Consider the following 21,640-nt stretch of genomic DNA (forward strand, 5'->3'; position numbering starts at 1 on the left):
GGGGTGGCAGGACGGGTGCGGCTAGATGGGACTCCAAGCTTTTCTGAACCATAGTACACACTTGTTCAGAATAAGAACTCAGAGGGCTGACTGAGTGTTATGATTATTGTCATTATGATTATTAACCATGATGACTGTTAATTCAACCAAAATTACTATTTGTTGGGAACTTTGTTACATTTGTTTCTTCATTTTGCACATGCTTTTCTCCAAAGTGACTTTTATGCTCTATATGTATGTGTTTTTTTGTTGTTTTTTATGTATGTATTAATTTGGAATGAATACCTTGATCATGGTATTGCAGCAGGAAGACACATTCGAACCTGGGTCCTTTGAGTGTAATGTAGCCCTTACCACTACGCCTCCTGCTGCACTTTGTGCAATTGTTTACTTAAATATCTTTAAGTTCGTTCTCTAGCTCTTGACATTGTTTATTAAACAGCTTGAAGTTTTCCCCCAAGATTTGCATTTTCACTTATGTATCTGCAGAAATCTGTTGCAGTAATACATGCAGTGCAGAGTTGCTTTGGCAGCCCTGTAGTTTCAGTGTACAGACAGAGGCACCGCATTCAGCGCCAATCCCGCAGTGGCAGAAGTACTGATAGTAGGTTCGGTTGTCTCTTAGTCCTGTGTGTGGCTGTAGAGGGGGTTAAATGCTCTGCACACGAGGCGTGTTGCCTTCCCGAGACCGAGTCCTGACCTGCTGCTGTGTTTGCCCAGGGAGAACCACTCCTCTGTGTGAGGGATACCGTTACAAAGGGAGGAGAGACCACCTCCGCACACACACCAGAGACTGTGGGGGAGGAGGATCACTAATGCAAGAAGGTGGAACAGGTCGCCCTTTAATTAGGAGACTCTGTAACAGCCCGTTGGAGAACCTACCACATATCAGCCTGTTGGCATCCTGTTCCTTAAAACATGCAAAAATGAACCTTTGTACTCTGGAGAAAACCGGTTTTCTTTTTCAACCAATAGCTGACGTTTTTCTCCAAAGTGACTTAGAATGTTAAGATACTTATAATAATTTGCCCATCTGTACAGATCAAGAGTACTACACCAAGAGGTAGGAATAAATCCTGTGTCCTTCCATTCCAAGGCAATGACTCTAATCACGGCGTCACCTGCTGCATGCAATAAAAACCAGTGTTAGAACCCAGTAAGTTACCTGTGCACGAAATTCTTTCTCCCACAGTATTGTGTGTGTGTGTGTGTGTGTGTGTGTGTATATATATATATATATATATATATATATATATATATATATATATATATAAATATACACTATCTATATAATATATAATATGTATATTGTAATGACCCGCGTTACTGTTTTTAGCAGGAAATGTGTTTTATTGTTATTGGTTAGTGTTTGGTGATGCACTGGGAATAAAAGGGGGTGTTTGTGTCTGCCTGGGGAGAAAAGAGAGCCTGAGGGTGCTAAGCAGGCTGGGAAGGCTGGTTGTAGGCGCAGGTCCTAAAAGAAACGGGGTCCTCGGACCGAGAGCATTATTTCCCTGGTGCTGGTGTTCAAATAAATCGTTTGTAACGAATGCTGCCTCTGCATCCTTCTTTGCCCCATCCAAACCCATGGCGCTGCGCGCCATAATATATATATCCCAAGAAAACAAGCCAGTGCTTACAAAATCACTTATTATACCCCAACAAGAGCCCTATTCTTCTCCAACTGTGTCTGCTTGGTGGCTCTACTCACGAGGGGTCAAAAATCAAAAGTTTGTAGGTACACGGTTTTACTGTGGGCCACTGAGCTTCCTCTCTGGTCTCAGAATAGCTGAATCCCTTTTATGCATTCATGAAGGATGTCAAAACTAATCTTTCAGACCCACTTCTGTCCATGAATTTGCATCGTGCCATCCTTTTACCATCACCATTGTGTTTCCTATCAGTTCTATGGGGAGCTACTTGGGTGCTGTGCCCCGGTAAAAACGAGGATATTGGACAAACTGTAACAATCCCGTGTTTACATATAAAGCTCTGTGTGTCGTCAATGCACATGTGTTTCCACTGAGTTTTGTGTCACTTTAGAGAAAAACATATTGTGAATAAATAAATGCACATGTAAGAGTACAGACAGACTTTTGTATCCAAAGGGAGATCTAGTAGGATAAGTGGGCTGAAGTCATAAGCAGTGTGCACCATGTTCGGAGTGACTCCCCGTGTCCTCCGCCACACTTGTCCATTAAATCTGTCAGCAGAATTATTGTGTGCGAGTCATTGTTTTGCCACCGGTCGATATTAAAAGCTCCCTCTCCTCCGAGCTGTAATTAGCGGCTCTCGACAGTATTTCCGACTGGGCGGGGAGGGCGATAAGTCCCATGCCCTGCTAGCGGTGGTGCTACGCTATGCATTAGTAATGCTTTCATCTTATCAGCATCTCTGTCGTACATGTCAGCGACTATTTTAAACTCTTCAAAGACATCGGCTGGCACGGCGAAAGAGAGCCCGCGCTGCTTCCTGTTTCCCTGACCCCCAACACAAACCCCCTCCGCTTCCCTCCGCCAGCTTCCACTAGATTCCCCTCGGAAGCTGGAGTGGATTTCTTAAATGGGATGGTGAATGGCAACCTCAGCCCCAATGGATGTTGACGAAGCGGTGTGTGACCCGCACGTTTAATAGGCTGTCAGGTGCCGTACAGTCCTTCAAGTTGAAAAGCAGGCAGAGCTGGGGTAGGAAGATGTTCCAGGTTCGATCAGTGCTACCTGTTTTGTTCTAGTCGGAGCTTGACACCGGTTTTGTGCATCGACTGAGTGTTGGACGCGCAGCGTTAGTACACCCAAGTTAAGTGTATTTCTCTTTTCTACAACCCATGCACATTACTGAAGTTATTTCAAATCTTACAGTTCAAGATGTGGTGGGCAGCAGCTCAAATGCTGGCGAACTAAAAAGTCAAAATTAATTTCGCCAACATCGTTCACTAGTTACTTATTCATTTATCTCTCACTTTTCTTCAATGTATGGGGGGCGCGGTGGCACAGTGGTGCAGTGGGTTGGACTTGGTCCTGCTCTCCGGTAGGTCTGTGGTTCGAGTCCCGCTTGGGGTGCCTTGCGATGGACTGGCATCCCGTCCTGGGTGTGTCCCTCCAGCCTTATACCCTGTGTTGCCAGGTTTGGCTCTGGCTCCCCGCAATCCCGAATGGGACAAGCAGTTCCGACAGTGTTAGTGTGTTTTCTCCAATGTGACTTAGTGTTAAGCTACTTACAGTGGTTTACCCATTTATACAGTTTGGTCATTTTTACTGTAAATTAAAGCAAAGATGGGAAAACACACACTATCTTACCAAATATTATTTCTTGTAACAGATGCTCTACAGGCCTTTTCACTTGTAGCCTCTTTGTATTAGTTGCAATAGCTGAAAAGGTCCTCTCTCTCCCCACAGCTGGTCATCCATAAAACCTCTGATATCAATAGAAGTCACTTTCTGCTCTAAGGCTTTATTTTTTTGACCAAGATCATAGCTCAATACTTACAGTAAAGGGAGCAGCAGGTGGCGCAGTGTTTAGGGCATTACTTTTAAATCAGAATAGGTTTGAATTCCATTGCCTGCTGTAGAACCCTAAGCAAGGTACTTAATAATTAATATAATACAAATTACCTAGTTGTATAAATGGGTGAATCACTGTAAGTTCAGTGCACAAACCTTACATTGTAAATAACCATAAAGAAAAGCCTCTGCTAAAACTGAATTAATAGTAAAGGAGTTGGGTAAAAGGGCCCCAGAATCACAATAATGGGAAAAAGTAAATCTGTGCGTGTAATGTACGCTGGGTTGCCCTGTAGAGAAACATTCAAATATTTTCTGTTTATTTTTGATGTACTTGCTTGTCTATTTCAATGTCACCTGTGTCTCTGTGTCCAGCCATTAGTTGGCAGTAAAGAATAACCAAACAGTAGAATTGTGGCACTGGATTACTTGAGCTCACTTTAACAGTGTCTGCAGCTCGTCTCTGGTGTTTGTGAGCATCGGTGATCAGTAACAGGACGAGGAGTGTTGGGTTACCTAGGATTTTTTTGGAGACATTATAAATTAAGTTGTGAACCAACCTCGGGTCCCAGTTATGTTTGTAAGCAGAGGTGTTTCCTGTAAGCTGGCATCCTTAATATAGTAAAACCTAGATGTCTAAGTAAGCGTTAGCTTTGTTACTTCATTTATTTTTATTTAAATGTGTCCTGTAGTTATGAGTGCCCCCCGCTTTTACGGCGGTGCCCCTCTCACAAATTCATGCTGTATCTCAATTGTACAACTTGTGGTTACACAACAACGCCTGAATGACCATGTTTTGTGCACCAGAATTGATAGATGGGGGTGGGAATTCGGTGTGGGGTGGGAGGGGGAAGAAAATGTAAACCTGAGTTGAGCGGAGGGTGGGAAATGTTAAAGTGGAGAAGAAGAGGCGAAGAACAGGGATATGGGCACTGAGAGAAAGCGGGTGTGGCGGCTTTGTGGGCAGCTTCGAACCCTCCTGTACACAGCCATGTGTCAAAGCACTCCCCCCGCCTCCTCATGCTGAAATGTAGGCCAAATCAACAGGCACATAGAGCGGAGCCCCAGCATTCCCCTCATTGTTTGGTCATGTTAATTGTGTGCGTGGACGAGCCAGGGCTCTCGGAGCACAGTTAAATACATGGAACTAATGCAAAACAAACGGTCCGTTTGGCTGTTTGTGAACTTAGCCGTGTTAGTGGGGTTCTGTCCCTTAACCATCCCCGAAATACAGAAGACGAGCAGTTATAGGATCAGTGTACCTCTATCAGGGTTATTGGCAAGGTACATTACATTTATTCATTTAGCTGACACTTTTCTCCAAAGCCACTTACATGATGTGGTTATTAAACACAGCGATGCAGGACATGGTGAGTTGCAAACATTTATTATTCAGTAGGGTGCCAGGAATATCTTTGGCTATTTTGAGGCTGCCTCCTTCAAATCATAGAAAAATGGTAATAGTTTCTTGTGACTGTTGAATAACATTGATCCAGTTAATTTGTTATTGATAGGTTAGTGTAATGGCAGCGTAGTGTAACTGCTGTATTATGTAGTGAAAAACAAACATTTTGCATCCCTGAAAATATGATATGAAATGAAATGTTTCCTTCCATCCATTTCATGAAAAACAGATATATTTACAAATAACCTAAGTGTATTTCATTCAGTTGTAAAATGGTATGTTAAATGTAACCATATTATTAAGGAATTACAGGTAGTAGCGTAGTGGTGAGAACTGCTGCCTTTGGGCCCAAAGGTTGCAGGTCTGAATCCCACCTCCAGCTGTAGTACTCTTCAGCAAAATACTTCTGCCAGCATGGCTAGACAGGTAAACTGCTTGGTGGATGCCTTCAGAGGACAGAGCCCCACAGTGCCTTGCTTTGGGAAGCCTGACCTGGTCCAGTCAAACTGCAGGAACTATGTGGGTCTCTTGTCTGAACCCACTTGTATCGTCATTTAGCTGGATTAATGGTAAGTGAATGAATGCCGTATTGGTATCAATTGGACACAGCTGGACTCCTGAGAGCAGTCCTAACAGACAAACGGCCTGATGCGTTTGATGGATCGGCATATTGCCAAGTGGCGCTGCCCTCGTAAGGAACATCTTGAATGACCGCCATAGAAAAGGAACCTTACATTTTGTCTCGCGAAGAACTTAAATGTGGGGGGAGGGGGTGCATGGCAAATGTGATTGGGCCCTTGGTGCAGCAAGCTGTGAAACTGTTCACACCTAAGAGCCCTCTTTCAGACCTGCTGTTTGGTAGACATGTCACAGCGTTCCTCGTCCGGGAGGGCGATCTTTTGGATTTCTGGTTGTCAAGACCTCTTGAATGTTTTTCACCAGATCCTTAAGGATTTTAATGATGCTTTCTTGGGATCCATGGGACGTGTTGGACAAGAGGCCCCCGAAGCCTCAAGGGGAAACTTCACGTTATGTCTGCACTAGTCCTGCACTACTTCACATGGCCACTGACTGGTATTTTGGCTGGGGTTGGGGAATCTAGTCCAAACTGCCTGCCATGGCAGTGCAGGAAAATCATAAATATAACTATTATCAGATCAGAACAAAAAAGGAAAACATGGCATCTTGTTGCATTTGTTCTGACATTCCTAGGTTCTCTGAGATGAGAAGAGAAGGAAAGAGATGTTTCGAGACCTTTGTTGAAAGTTGAGATTCAGCAGTTCTGAGTGAAAGAGGGAAATTGTTCCATCACATTAGAGCCAGAACTAAGAATCTTTGAGCTTTTGATTTTAAACCTCTTGTGTGTGGGACCAGCTAACAGACAGATGTGGAGCACCTAGCAGTCAGGTTGCAACATAGCAAACGGTCAGGTCCTGAAGGTATTGGGGAGAATGTCCATTGATGGTTTTGTAAGCTGTAACGAGATTGCCAAATTTGTTAGGGGAAGCTACAGGAAGCCAATGAAGAGAGACGAAGAGGGCGATATATGGGAATGCTTTGGTAGGTCAAACACATCTCGTGCAGCAGAATTCTGTATCAACTGGCAGCTGTCAGAAGACCAGACAGAGTAGAGTTGTTGTGAGATAACTGCAGTTCCTGTGGATGTCATGCAGGATATATCTGCAGGGCAAGGTTGTGCCTTTGATATGTTGAGAGAAAGACACTTGAGCCAATCATTACACCTTGGCTCTTTGGTGAGGAGGTAGGCAAAATGAGCAAGTTGTCCAGGTTGATGCAAAGTTCTTGACAGGAGGAGTTTCGGAAATGTTGAGTAGTAGGTGGTGATCCAGACATCCATGAAGAGACAGACCTCAATGTCCTAGAGGTAGGCAGTGATGCGTGAGAAAATGTCAGTAGTTCTAGGAAGGAAAAAAGGGGAAGACCTGGATATCGTCAGTAATGCAGTGGTAGGAGAATCTGTGGGAGGCCATGATGGGGCCAAGGGGAGAGGTGCAGATCGTGAAGAAAAGGAGTCCAGCACTGATCCCTGTGGAACACCAGTTGAGAGAGTTTGAGGGGATGACCAGGAGCCGACTTCAGTAATGTCTACCTTATAGGTTGGATTTGGCAATTTTGATATTGGAAGAAACTTTTTCTTGTCTCATTTTAAGATACACCTGGACTTAGCATCAGTGATTTAACCTGGGGTTACAAGGTATGAAATGCCCAGTGACGCTTTCGCCCAGATAACCCAACCGGGGATGATGAGACCCCAGCCTGTATCTAGGTAGCTCTCCCTTGAACCTACGGCTCACTTCTCTAATCTACAGTGATATAGGTAATCTTTGATGGCCAAAACTGGATTCATATTGTCAATACAAACTACTTTGTCCTGGTGATTATTATTATTATTTGTACCATGCAACTGTCAAAATAACTGGCTGAAATTCAGCTCTTGAGCACTGAGTTCAATACATTGAGCTGTATTAACTGATCAGTTGAACGATGATCCATGTTCCTTGTCCAAGTTACCTGCTCCTTTCTTCTCAAGTAATGATTTGAACCACTTGAGCAAGTACACCTTGTTCTTCTTGGACTCTAAGTCATGGATGGAAGTCATTGGGAACAGTCGCTCGGTCACTAAAGACCACACACCTTGAGCCACCCACTCTCCATTCTTGTTGATTTCAGCTGACAGATGAGCCAGTGCGGGGGGTCAATCTGTACAAACCTTGGCTGTGACGTGTCTTTTCAAAGCAGCTTTGATGACGCAGACTAAACAAACCCTTTTGACTGCACATGAAGAGAGAGTTAGCACCTTGTTCTGTGTCCAGAACTGATACAAAAACCCCGGTACTCCTAGTGGGCGCTATTCCAGTTCACTGATATTCCAACTGTTGTCACTGAATGGTGTAAAACGTGGTCTGACCCAGTGAAAGTTTCAATGTTAAACAAGGGTCTTTTGTTGTAGCCATTGAAGCCCCTGTTCAAATCCTGCTTCCTGCTGTAGTACCCTTGATCAAGGTACTTGCCCTGAATTGATGCAGTAAAAATTGCATTTACCCAGCTGTGTAAATGGGTAAATCATTGTAAAGTAGCTTAGAATACACTTTGGCCAAAGCTGTCAGCTAAGTACGCGTTGGAGAAACAATTTAATATGCAATAAAACACCACAGAAGAGCACGCCTTTGGTGGCATGCGTTTTTTGAACATTTCTCGAAAGTACGTTTTATGTTCGGGTTACTCTTCAAATGGCTTCCTTCGATAAATGTTGGGGGGCAGGGGCACAGGAAAGGAGATGAAAAGTATGCCTTTATCTTTTAATAAACCAGAAAGCCACAGGGCAACGTGAAATGAGTATAATAGCAGAGGAGAAGCTCCAGAAGAGCTAATTGCCTTAATGATAGCAGTGCAGGAGGAGACCAGGCAAAAGAAGGGGAGCTCAGTTGTCCCTTTACACTGGTGTGAAAAGAATGCAGAGCTCAGACAAATGAGGGTCCTCCCGGTAGGTGTAACACGGCTCTCTCACGCTACCACGCGCAGGCAAAGTAGGGGAGGAGGTCTCGTTTTGGAGAGCTGTCTTGGTTTCCTTCCTTCCTTCCATCCATCCATCCATCCATGGATCCATCCATCTGTCCATTCATCCATGCATCCATTCATCCATCCATCCATCAATAAGTGCTTGTCTAGTGTTTGATTGCAGAGGTCCACAGTCTATGTGAGACAGGGTGTACCTTTGAAGCAAGCTACCTTGGTTCTCTTTTAGAAATGACTGATGGGCTCCAGAGGCTGATCATGGGCGAGCAGATCGCTTGGCCCTTGCGCTTTGGTTTCACTTCTAGATCCAGACCTCTGTCATATTGAGTTTGGCTTCACGTAGTGAGGTGGACATGCAAACGTCCTGTCCTTTGGTGTGGTCTCCAGGAGACATTGTTCTTGCAAACATTATCTTTCACTCTGTGTTTGTCCATGATGGAAGCGTTCTTGGTTGCCTCCATGTGTGATCTTTGTGTACATGTGCATACGAGGTATTTATTTTTTTTGGCGCACCGAAAGAGAACAAGTCGCACAGGAAATTAATAATTGCGTGCCCATCTGTTTTTGAAGATTATAATCACTATTTAATGAGCTCATCTGATTAACTGTGTTACTCCATTTTACAAATTTAGGGGCCGTTCTTTCAAAGTAGCCTACACATACACATCAAGTTTTTCTTTTTTTTTTTTTTAAACGACTTTCACCGTAGTATAATTATTATCATTAACCTTTATTTATTTCACACCTTTGTCCCAAGGTGACTCAGATATGCAACCTTACTGTGATTTACCTTTGCATGCTGGATCAATTAGGGGTAAGTGCCGTGATGAAGTGTACTGCAGCAGGACTGGGGATCACCTGGTCCTTGTAGTTGAAAGTGGCAGCTCTAACCACAATGCCACCTGCTGCCTCATCCTAAATGCGTGCGGATATCATGTAGGGACAAAGGTTCTTTCCCCAGTGCTGTTGGCCAGGGTTGCAGACCCTTTTGCTTTCACCCATTGCCAAAATCAATTGATAAACTTTGCAAAGTTCCCGGTGTGACAGTGTTTAAGACACTTTGTGTTTCATGGCTCGAGAGAGAGAGAGAGTGTTTTTTTTTTTCTTCTAAACTAATGGCGGGTGGGACAGTGTGATCCGTTCTGCACTTTGCCTGCAGGTACATTTTTGCTGTCGTCAGGCAAGTCCCAGCAACTCTGCTTCTGCCCATATGCGAATCCCCCCCCCCCCCCCCCTTTTAACGCTGTTTTACCACAAGCTATTAATTATTAACTAGGATTGCAAACATCAAAGGGACAGAGCAAGTGAACTAAATGGGCTGTGGCCCATGGCAGCCTGCAGTAAGGAGGGAGCTGCGGAGAGCGCCAGTTCTTCTTTCTGTTTGATCATGAGGTATATAAAATTATAAAGAGGAAAAAACTTCCAAGTATGCTGATAAAAAGGGAAGATGAAACCGTGTAAATAACATGGTTCATATATCAGAGCTGCTGCTATCAGGATGTGTTGCAGGGGGGTTGTCTCCACTTCGGAGCTTCATCTGTTATTTAAAGCTCATCTCTCTGGTCTCCCTCCTTCTCTGGCTGGGGGATTGGAGCTGGGGGGGGTTCTGCTACATACTGTCCCATATTGCATTGCTCACTGAAGCTTTGTTCACTGCGGCCCCATAACAGAGTCTTGGTCCACTACCACAACAGGAGGTGGTATTCAAACCCTGGTCCATTGTACCTTTAACCATAGCGCAAATCAACAAGTGCACAACACAATACTTGTTCCAAACCAAATCTGTATTTCATTATACAGCCGGACCACCAGGTGGGGTAATGGCTAAAACTGTGCTTCACAGTTGAAGATTCCAAGTTTGAATCCCTGAATTGGTCCAGTAAAAATTACCCTGCCTTTTAAACAGGTAATTCGGTGTACAAAGTAGCTTAGTGCATAAGCCTAACACTGCTTTGGAGAAAGGTGTCTGCTAAACAAGTTTTACGTATGTATACATTGGGTTAAAACAAAGTAATACTTTAAATATTGCAGACTAATGATTTGTTTGTCACGAGGCTGTTATTTCCAAGGTGCTTTAGGACTGTAAAATCGAGGATTTAAAGATGCCAATTAGTATTTGTTTATTTGTTAGTGTTGTTTTTTTATAAGGATAGCATTGGCCAAAGTAAATGTAACATTTTATGTGGAGGCTGTGTGTACGGGACAATGTTTGTGTGTGGGGTCTATGTCAGGAGTGGGCCACATTTATCTTTTAACACAGACTAATGGCTTATTAATTATTGAAGTTACCAGCAGACAGGGAGTGTGAAGAAGAGTTAACTGAACTGTATGAATGGGTGTGTGTGTGTGTGTCTGTGTGTGAGATCCTTTCTGTACACTCTTCCCTGACACATTGTACTACAGTAAATGTAACCTTTGGAAAAGCGATGGCGTAACGTCAGACTGCTCCTCTCTGCAGTTAAATACTTTTTGGAGAACTGAAGCAGGGGGTTCCAAATGCCGGCTCACAGTGACAGGAAGCTGGGCGTTATGGAGTTAACGGGAGGTTTATTTGGACCTGCCCGCCAAGTCGCCACACGCAAATTGCTTCCTATCTGCACCCTGTAATAATACAAACGTGGCCTCCGTGCACCGATCGTGGGGCCTTGCGCTTCCTCTTTGGCTGCGCTGAGGTGAGAGGGGATGGATGGCTGCCAGCGGGAGAGCAAATGGCGCCACCCGGGGGCCCAGAGCGACGCGGCCTGTTTGCTGCCGGGCTGCCGACTGACCCCGTGGGTTAAAGTAAGAAAAGCTTCTTGGTGGCTCTTGAAGCACTCACTGACACCCTGTGCCTGAATTCTGTCAGAAATTGCAATCTTCCTTTGCACTCCAGTTGTCTGTATGTCTTGGAATTTTTATGTCTATTCATTTTGCAGACCCTTTTCTCTGTACTGATAGGAAGTAGAGGTGATCTTGACAGACGTTGTGACGCAAACCTATGGAATAGACAGGAAATCAGGAGAGAAGTGCATCCAAAAAGAGATGAGATTTCAGACCCTTCTTAAATGTTGAAAGAGATTCAGCAGCGCTGAGGGACAGTGGGGCCTCATTCCATCACATCAGAGCCAAACTGAGACTTCACGCAGTTTCCATTCTGCACAATTTGCGATAGAAAGGAAAAAGCTTGTTTGTAATGATGCCTTAGTTGCATTTAGTCATTATCCAGCTTTAATCTTATAATTCCCATGGAATTCTCTACTTTTCCATGATATCATAATAAGAGCAGTGGTAAAATAAATGTGGTATGTGTTGACTGACATGCACTTCAAAGTTAGACAGCTTCATCCAGCTCGTTGTACAGTGCCAGAATGGCCTTCTCACCCTCACTCCCTCCCTCCCTCCCTCTCTCGCTCACTCGCTCTGATCTGGCCGTTCCTCACCAAACGATGAGTGTCAGAATTAAAGCAGGAAGCCCTGCAAAGTCTGCAAACACTTGATACGGGTTACCCTGCCGGAAGGCCAAAGGTTGACTCCTTGAAGTCGCCGAGCAGGAATCTGGTTCCACTGTCAGGATGCTGCCGTCAGCTTTTAAATAAAGATAATAGAGCCTCTCGTGATATACAGCAGTCGGACTCTGGCGGTATTCAGTTCTTCCAAGTTTAAAACTAAAAGCTGAGCTACCTTGTGCCCTGTCCTTCCTGAAGATGGATAATTTTTAAGTTGTTTGTCTATGCTCTGTACAATGGTTCTCTGCTGTCTGTTTTTAAAGAAATATGTATTTAACATGCAGACATAGATCAGACAGAAAAGTTAGCTGGCAGAGAAATGGATATGAAAGCTGTTGGCAAAAAGTGAGTGGTACCTTTTGGTAAAGAAAGGACGTTTTCTTCTGCCCTTTTTTTTTTTTTTTTTTTAAAACTCTGTTTTTACTCTGTTCACTTGCTTGCTGTTTTTTTAGACTGGCGTCCTGTCCAGGGTGTGTCCCCTCCCCCTCCAGCCTTACACCCTGTGTTGCCGGGTTAGGCTCTGGCTCCCCTTGACCCCGAATGGGATAAGTGGTTCAGGAAATGTGTGAAGTGTGTGTGTGTGTGTGTGTGTGTGTGTTTTGCCGCTTGGACTAAAAGGTGCTCCTTGTGGTCACCAGTTAATGTGGCGTGAGAGCTCCCTCTAGTGGACAGTGGCGCTGCAGGCCTTCGCATTGAACACATATAGCCTATATTCTGCTTATCTTTATAAAATAAGTGTGTGTGTGTGTGTGTGTGTGTATGCATACACACACGCACACACAGCTTTATTGGAATTTCTGCAGAGAAGTGTTTTTTTTTTTTTTTAAGTATTTCAAAATGAAGTGGTTCACTGAGGACTGCTGGAAGAATCATTGGCACACCCCCACCCCCAGCTCTCCAAGAACTGTACTCGTCCAGAGTCAGTAAAAGGCTAGCAAAATCATTCTAGACCCCTCACATCCAGGCCACTTCCTCTTCGAACCTTTGCCATCTGGCCGGCGCTACAGAGCACTGAGCACCAGGAGAGGCAGGCACAAGAAAAGTTTCTTTCCTCAGGCCATCTACCTCATGAACAGCTAAATCCCCCCTAGAGAGTAAACCAGTGCAATACACAGCGCTTTTTATATTTATAATTATATTTATTTATCACATCATATCTCTTACTCACATTCCCTTGCATTTGTATAGAACATACCTGTACATACATATAACATCTAGTGACTATTTTTGTATATTGTGTACTTTATATTTTTTATATGTTTTTTATCCTTTATTCACAGATTTCTATCTTCTCCTCTGTGTCTTGTCACTGTCATTCTGTCTGTGCTGTGGAAGTTTCTGTCACCAGGACAAATTCCTTGTATGTGTGTACATACTTGGCAATAAAGCTCGTTCTGATTCTGAGTGTGTCCATCCTCTGGCCTTTAGTGTTGGATGAAGTATTTGTTACATTGAAATGGGAAAAAATGTTGTGTTGAATTGTCTGTAGTGTGGCTTTAACTCTAGATAGCAGATTTGGGAACTTGAACAGTTTTTCACTCTCCCTAAGGCCAAACGAGCTGTACAGAGGGGAGCGACAGCAGTCATCTTTGACGTGTCCGAAAACCCAGATGCTATCGATCAGGTTGGTGTATTTCTTTTTCTTATTTACATTTATGTTTATACACTTTGCAGATGATTTTCTCCAAAGTGACATCCAGCTCAGAATAAACAAAAGTGCTTGCTGCAACAGACAGGGCTTAGGTACAAACATTATTATTGAAGTGCAGCTTACTCCAGTAGCTACCTTTATAAGTGACACATGAGTAGGGAAGCAGCTACAAGCAGATGGTGAACATATGAGGGTGTCAGAAGGTTAGCAGAGCAGTGGAGAGAGGAGCCTTTGTTGAGTGTCGAGAGGGATACAGCAGTTCTGAGGAGCAGAGGGAGTTCTTTCCACAATACTGGAGTCAAAACTGAGAACCAGAGGGCTTTAACCAATACGCTGAAAACATCCATACTCCTTTGTAGCACAATTTTGTCCAAAATATTATTGCTGTGCATAAATTGTACCATATATGGGTACATTTCAAACTGTACTTGTGTTTCTGTGGATAAGAATGAAATGAAGTTCAGAAAAATTCCATTCATGGAGATGCAGTGACCCTCTTTATTTGCAGATTCTCCTCCTTTTCCTACTGATACCATCGTAAAGCAGAATCCCCGTGCTAGAGTGTGATCCTCCACTTTTCACAGGCAGTGTGTAGGCAGAGTGGTCCCCAAACACTGTTGTGTCCTTTCAGCCCCGGGAGCAGCCTTGGCCAATTCCCAGGGCGCCTTTTGGCTTTGGTTCTGCCCTGGGAATGAATAACAAGGCTAAAAATGGACCTCCTTGCTATACTGTAACTAAACATCACTGACAACATCATTGAGCTCTTAATAGTGTAGGAGCTGTGCATCGAGACGCTCGACTTCACACACATTTACATGGATTCGTTTAACACTTCTGTCCAACACAACTTGGACTTACTGTGACTTATGCATTACACAGCCTGGTAATTTTTACTACATTAATTTGGGGTAAGTGCCTTAATCAAGGGTACTGCAGCAGGATCAGAGCTTTGAACCCTGTTCTTTGGGTCAAACCACTACGCCCTCTACTGCCCCTATCCACTGAGGGACTTCAGCGGAGTCTTTGTAATGGTTTTTTTTTTTTTTTTTTTTTTTTATAATGGTGTGTGTGCAGGTGCAGTTCTGTCCCCCTAAGGTAGTTCTTGGAATTTCATCAACATGTTCAGGCCAGGTCTGTCTTCACTGTCTTGGCCTCGATGTGAAGACATGGAAATTTCATCCCATGATGTGAAGGACACATGCTGCTCTATTGTCTGCAAAGCTCTCATCATCATCTATGTTTTCCTTAGAATGTGTGTATGGTGAGGTGACCATAGTGAGACAGAAATGGTGGTGGCAGCTGTGTCCATCCTGGGACAGCTGAAGGACTCAGGTTTGAAACCCACCTCCTGCCGTAGTACCCTTGATCAAGGTACTTACCCTGAACTGACATAGTGAAAATGACCCAGCTGTATGAATGGCTGAAATATTGTACTGTATCTTAGAGTACAAACCAAACATTGTAGTTTGCCTTGGAGAAGAGTGTCAGCTGAATGAATGAATTGATATTAAAAACACCCCACAAGGAAAAGAAGGCACTGGAACGCTGTCTCAAGGCCTCAGTTTTCTGTTAGCTGCCAGTGCAGTCGATGAACTCAGCGGAGCCCTGCAGCTCTGCATCAAAAAAAGCGTTTCACTTGGAAACATAAGGATAAAAAAAGAAACAAAGTATGAATTGCTGTGGCATTTCCCGTGGGTTTTTCAAATTACAGAGCGGGGCAGCAGACTCAAAGAGGCGCGCTGCGGAACGAGGGAGAGATTCACTTGCTCCAAATACAGAGCATGCAATTCGGTCACCCCTCCGGAAACGGGCCTCATTTTCCACGTCTCCACGTTTATTTCTCACGCGGCCTGCCGTTGCGCACGCCTCATCGTTAGTCTGCGGTGTCGGTAGAGCGCATTTCTCACTCGGTGTTGCGAGCGAACTGAGGGCGCTGCGAATGGCCCGTGTTCACGCCTGTTTCCTTGTTGCGCCCCAGCTGAACCAGGTCTCCGAAGACCCCCTGAAGAGGCCCGTGGTGTACGTGAAGGGCACAGATGCCGTGAAGCTCATGAACATCGTGAACAAGCAGAAGGTGGCAAGGGCCAGAATCCAGCACAGGCCCCCAAGGGTAAGAGCCATGCAGCGGAAAATCCAGCCCCCCCAAGTCAAAAACAGTATCGAGCAGAAGCTGCCCAGTTACACTGCTTTACATGGAAATTTGCACTATTGAACATTGTCCATTGTAGACAAATGTTCCTTACAAATGAGCAAATTGTACTTAAAATACTTAATAGCTCCAGAAATTACACACGGTCCTTGTGTTATGAACGTTTTTTGAAAATAGAAACTTTTTTGCTTTTTTTATTGCATTTTCTTGTCGGTGTGCGAATGTATCTGTTGCAGAGTGAACGTCACCTGCATTTCTGCATCCGGCCATTAATTGGCAGTAAAATGCACCCAAACTGGATTAATTCGACTGTTATCCAGTGCTGGCCATGTTATTGATAGTGAATCAGTTCTGGTGTTTGCAGCCCTCATCTGAGAGTCAGTGAACAAAGGAATAATGATAACATTACATAGAGTTCATTGGAAGTCACTTTGGAGAAAGCGTCTGCTAAATAAATACATGTACGTTTGCCCATCTGCACACAAGCAGGGTACAAGTTACATGTGAATAAGAGCGTGTGCAGACATTTTTAGTTTCACTAATTTTAAATTAGGTTTGATAAAAATATTTATTTAATAATGAATAAAAATGTTAGAACAGCTCTTCTAGTGTATCTGAATCCATGGATAAATCGAAGGGCAGCTCAGATAAGCTTTTACTGATGGTGATGTAGAGATTGGATTTATGAACAAATTATGCAGTTTTGAATAAATTTTCAGTCCCATTTAGACTCAGGTTGAATTACCCCATTTGCCACTGATTTTGCTCCTGTTTCCTCACTGCTTGTGCTCGCTTGCAGCAGCCCACAGAATACTTTGACATGGGCATCTTCCTTGCCTTCTTTGTCGTCGTGTCTCTCGTCTGCCTCATCCTCCTCATCAAAATTAAACTGAAACAGCGCCGGAGCCAGGTGAGCATGTCTTGTAACGCCAACGCTGCCTTGGCTGATGCTGTCGGGAGGAAAGCCGACGGAGGTTTGAGGACTGATGTGTGTCCCACCCCACCCTGCAGAGCTCCATGAACCGCATGGCCATCCAGGCGCTGGAGAAGATGGAGACCCGGAAGTTCAAGGCCAAGAGCAAAGGGGTACGAGAGGGCAGCTGCGGCACCTCCGACTCGCTGAGCAGCAGCTCTACCTCAGACTGTGCCATCTGCTTGGAGAGATACATTGACGGCGAGGTGAGCACTTCCCATCCCTCCATCAGCATCTTCTGCAATGATTTGACATTCCGCCAAGGTGGTGATGCCACGTTTCTAACTCAGCTTTGCTGTTCTGCTTTGTTTCCATTATAAATATACCAGGCGAAGCAGTAATCTGCCACCTTTGTGTGAGACACTGTGTAATGTTCTTGTGCGCGGAAATGACATTGCTGTGGCGGCCGAGCCTTTGGGGCCTTGTCTGCTGTCATTGAACAGAAATGTAAAGGCCAGCACTGTGAAGAGGAAGTGGTGCTTTGAAAGGCTCAATAGCATCAAACGGGTTTTGGCGAAGGGGGGGGAAGCACAAAGGGCTGGCAGAACAACACAGGGAGATGGGATGAGTCACAGCGGAGAGCAGTGCGCCGCTCCATCGCCGTTTGCAAAAGGCCTGGAATGGCCAGCGACCGCTAAACCCGAGCGAAACTTGCAGGAATGTGTCCGATCACATTTCAGTTCTGCTGGAACATTCTCCCGCTTGGAACAGAAGAGGGTCAAAGGAGTAGTAATTTGCAGTTTATGTTGGCATAACACTCATACTGGGGGATGTTGCCTAACACTCCAGACTGAAATGGCTGTTTTACCACAGTACCCGACATGATTTGTTTCGGTAAATGTCCAGCCATACAAAGCGTAGAACTATTTTAAGTCGCTGTTCTTGAACAACTTTGTTATAACCATGTAGAATAAATAATGTAATAATTACAGCCAGTAATAATTAATGTAAAATCACTGACCTGCAATCAAGTGGGAACTCATCCAAAGTGTGTGCAGCCTCACACCCCATGTTTCTGGGATAGGCTATGGACCACCAGAACCTTCCAATGAACAGCGGTTATTAGTGAGGGATGAATGGGACAGCTTGTGGAGTAGTGGTTAGCACTGCTACCTTTGGACTCACAGGTTCACATTCCACCTCTAGCTGCAGTAAACTTTTGCTTACCCTGAACTGGTTCAGTAAAATTACCCAGTTGTTGAAATGGGTCAATAACTGAAAGTTGCTTTGGAGAAAAGCATCAGCTAAATAAGTGAATGTAGAATAAATGTAAAAATGTAGAATGAAGGATTGTTTCTGGCTGGCGCCCTCTGGAGGCTCCTCATAGACATATACGCAGGGTTCTTAAACTGCCGCCCACATTCTGGCGTTCCTCATGTATAATCCGAGCTTCGCCACAGAATCAAGTGTTCCTCCAGAGGTCGGACAAAAGTCCTGTTCAGTACCACATAAAAAAGGGTTTATCCGTGTTCCGCGTATGACTAGGGTATTTTGGGAGAATGAGAGGGCAGAAATGGGCATCGACTACTGGTTTCGTGCACAGAGGACATGTTCACAACCAGAGCTCCTAAAAGGGAAATCTCTATTTGGAAGCACAAGCATGGCAGTAGGCAGCATAATGGTTAGAGCTGCCACCTCTGGGATCTCAACGGACCCAGGTTCAAATCCTCCTCCAGCTGTAGTACCCTTGATTAAAGTCTGTCTGAACCGCTTGTCCCAGTACTTGCCCTAAATTGCTAAAGTAAAAATTACCTAGTCATATTAATAGCTAAATCACTTTAAGTTGCTTAATAAAGTAAGCTAAATATAAATGCTATTCCTCTGTATGACAATGTAATTTAATCATACGTGCAAGTGTCTGCAAAGCATTTCAATGCCATTTTAAACAGAACTAGTTTGGATGTAAAATTGTCACATTAAGTGAGGACTTGTAAAAAAGTTTTGGCCAAATCAACTTCTGTGACTGACTTTTTACTCTCTAGAGTTAGTACTTCACTCTTTTGACCAGTTAATGATAAGTGCTGTGTAGTTAAGGAACTACAGGGGCCTTGGCCACAGGTGTGGATGCTCTACTTTGGTACCCACTACCCCCATTGCCAGCTCATGCATTTGATTACTTTGTTTTTCCTTGGAACTGTGCTGCAAAAGACATATTTGAATAATTTTCCCTTTCATCTGCTTGAAATTATCGAGCGGAATAGCTCAGCACAAGTGAAGTGTATCCCTCCGCACTGGCTACAGTCTTGGCTTCCTGAGCTCCAGGGCAATGTTCTGCCCCAGAAGCTCGGGTTTTAGCGTTTTACGACAGGTGGAAACCATTTGGCTGCCCACGTCTCCAGACCTGAGACCCAGCAGAGTTATTTCCACATTATAACAAGTCGGACTTAGTAGTGCTGCTGACCATATGATATGTTCTAACGGCCAGTTGGGTTTCTCCTGACTGTGCTGCTTAGGCCATTGATGGTCTGACACTTCTCGCTAGCTGACCCAGCTCGACAGGAGGTGTGAACCTGTGTGTCTGACCCCCCCACAGGAGCTGCGGGTAATCCCCTGCACCCACAGGTTCCACAAGAAGTGCGTGGACCCCTGGCTCTTGCAGCACCATACCTGCCCCCACTGCAGGCACAATATTATTGGTGAGTTTCAGCATCAGAATCCCTGGCCACGTGCAGAAGCTGTAGGTGAGCAGATCTCACCTGTCTGTAGAGACCGCAACATGGAGTCCAGCGCCCCTTGTAATTCAGATTAGAGATGTGAATTTATATTGCATATCTTTACTATATCTGCACCTTATTCTGAGGACCGCAGACTATGTAATATGCCCAACTGAATGGAAGATATTTAAAGTGTTTACTGTGTTGTGGCACCATACCAATTTGTTATACCTGAACCTGTGCAAACCAAATTCTATTCCTGTTGTACACCTGTGTATAACGAAATATCAAGGCTGTTGGACATTATGTATGGGTTATGGCTTTTGTCACTGATGCCAATTCTACATCACCCAACAAAACTGAGTGTATCTACAGAAGTGCCTCACACAGGCATACTGTAAGACACTAGAATGACCAGGATGGATGGGCTACTATTGGTACTGAGACTTATTTTTCTCTTATTTGCTTGACCTTGGAGTTTTTTGTTTTCCTTTCCTCAGCTGCCTTTTTTTTTTTATTTTTAATTATCACTTATGCGCCATTGTTTATGTTTCTTGCTCTGTGTCCCAGTACAAGAGTGTTTTATTAAACAAAAACATTTGTAACGGGTGGTAATTGGGTGGTGTTGTCTCCTTCCTTAGAGCAAAAGAAGGGGAACCCCGGGCCAGCATGCATGGATCCTGCAAACCCGGTTCACAGCCGGCAGCAGAGGGTGGTCCTACCTGTGCATTATCCCGGGCGTGTGCACCGGGCCGGTCAAATGACAGCCTACCCCACCCGCACAAGCATGGACCCCCATGGCAATCCCATCACCGTGCTCACGGTGGACCAGCATTCTGACCAGGCGCTGTATCCTCCACAGTCGTCGGCATTTCTCCGCAGCTACCCTCCCATTCACCTGGACCACACACTCAACCCGCATCACTGTGGCCTGGAACACCGGGCGCCCATATACCCCCAGTCACACACATTCAAACGGCCCCGTTTCCATGGGCGCAGCTTCTCTCGTGCTGCCTGCTTCTCCCAGTACGAGACCATGTATCAGCACTACTACTTTCAGGGCCTGACCTTTCCCCAGGCCGAGGGCCCAGCAGCGAGCGGGCCTCACAAGGGCCACAGCCGGGCCTTCCAGCAGGGCCTGCTGTATCCTGCCGTGGTCCATGTTGCACCAGCTTCTGGTTCCCGCCTGGGTGAGACAGCGAGCTCCTCCAGCTTCAGCTGTTACCACGGACACCGCTCGGTGTGCAGCGGCTATCTAGCCGACTGCCCTGGCAGTGACAGTAGCAGCAACAGCTCGGCCCAGTGCCATTGCTCCTCCAGTGACTCCATGTTGGACTGCACCGAAGTTAGCAACCAGGGCGTGTACGGCAGCTGTTCCACCTTCCGTAGCTCCCTCAGCAGTGACTACGACCCTTACGTGTACCGCAGCCGAAGTCCCTGTCGGGGTGTGGCTGGGGAGGTGGGGCTGGGAAGCCCTCCTGTGCAACCGGACGACACTCTGGCTGCTGCTGGCCAGGACTGTCTTCAGCCCCCGGCAGGTACCAATTACAGTTCCGGGGACCAGCTTTCCAGCTGTAGCCTGGAGCCAAACTACAGCAGCCGTTCTTCACTGGAACCCAAGGAAACCAGTACCACTACCTCAGCAGGGGCCCTAGAGGGCGCCGGAGCAGACTTTCAAATCAGGGGCATAATGCTGGATGAGGGTGTGGAGCAGGCGACAGCTTGTAGCTGCTGCTTTGAGATCCCACCAGCAGACTTGGAGGGCAGGGGTCAAGAGCTGGGTCACAACGGCTTCCCAGCAGCAGGCAACTGTGGCCGGGGGGCGGAGTCCCAAAGCCCTGCCTCTCAGAGTTTGTACAGTGCCAACACTGAGCACCTGTTTCTTGGGGAGCAGGGCAACTACGAAGGACTGCCCTGCTGCTTTTACAAGGAGATGAGCGGCCAGCGCAACAGCAGTGGACGCTATGGCGAGGACTATGCTGTGAACATTCAGTACACCCAGGCAGACACAGAGGGTCGCACACCGCAAAGCTGTGGGGAGCCGAGCCAGCGGATATCCATCATCCCTGGGGACACTGACTGTGAGCTGAGGCTCGATGCTAGGCCTCAGGCCACCTTGCTGCCAGCTGCCCTTCCTGAGTGCAGGGAGGGGGAGGACAGAACTGGACACTGCAGAGATCAGTCCACAAGGGCGACTCTCTTCCACAGCCAGTTTTCCCCCAGCTTCCGTGAGCCACAGGGAGGCAGAAGCGCTACAGGTGAGCACCTGGAAAAAACCTCTTTTTC

At 45.5% G+C, this 21,640-nt stretch overlaps 1 protein-coding gene across 2 annotated transcripts in view; it reads left to right on the plus strand.

Moving 5' to 3' along the window:
- The window catches only part of znrf3 (zinc and ring finger 3), a 71,815-nt gene that overhangs the window by 49,005 nt on the left and 1,170 nt on the right, over positions 1–21,640 (plus strand). The window contains exons 3-8 of one of the 2 annotated variants that reach the window (XM_018737823.2): positions 13,477–13,551; positions 15,557–15,688; positions 16,527–16,637; positions 16,739–16,906; positions 19,234–19,336; positions 19,996–21,612. In XM_018737823.2, coding sequence (XP_018593339.1) covers positions 13,477–13,551; positions 15,557–15,688; positions 16,527–16,637; positions 16,739–16,906; positions 19,234–19,336; positions 19,996–21,612 — 2,206 coding nt within the window. The remainder of the gene's footprint in view (positions 1–13,476; positions 13,552–15,556; positions 15,689–16,526; positions 16,638–16,738; positions 16,907–19,233; positions 19,337–19,995; positions 21,613–21,640) is intronic. The other variant, XM_018737824.2, reaches the window with a different exon arrangement.

This window comes from Scleropages formosus, chromosome 12 (assembly GCF_900964775.1).
Source record: "Scleropages formosus chromosome 12, fSclFor1.1, whole genome shotgun sequence".
NCBI lineage: Eukaryota > Metazoa > Chordata > Actinopteri > Osteoglossiformes > Osteoglossidae > Scleropages > Scleropages formosus.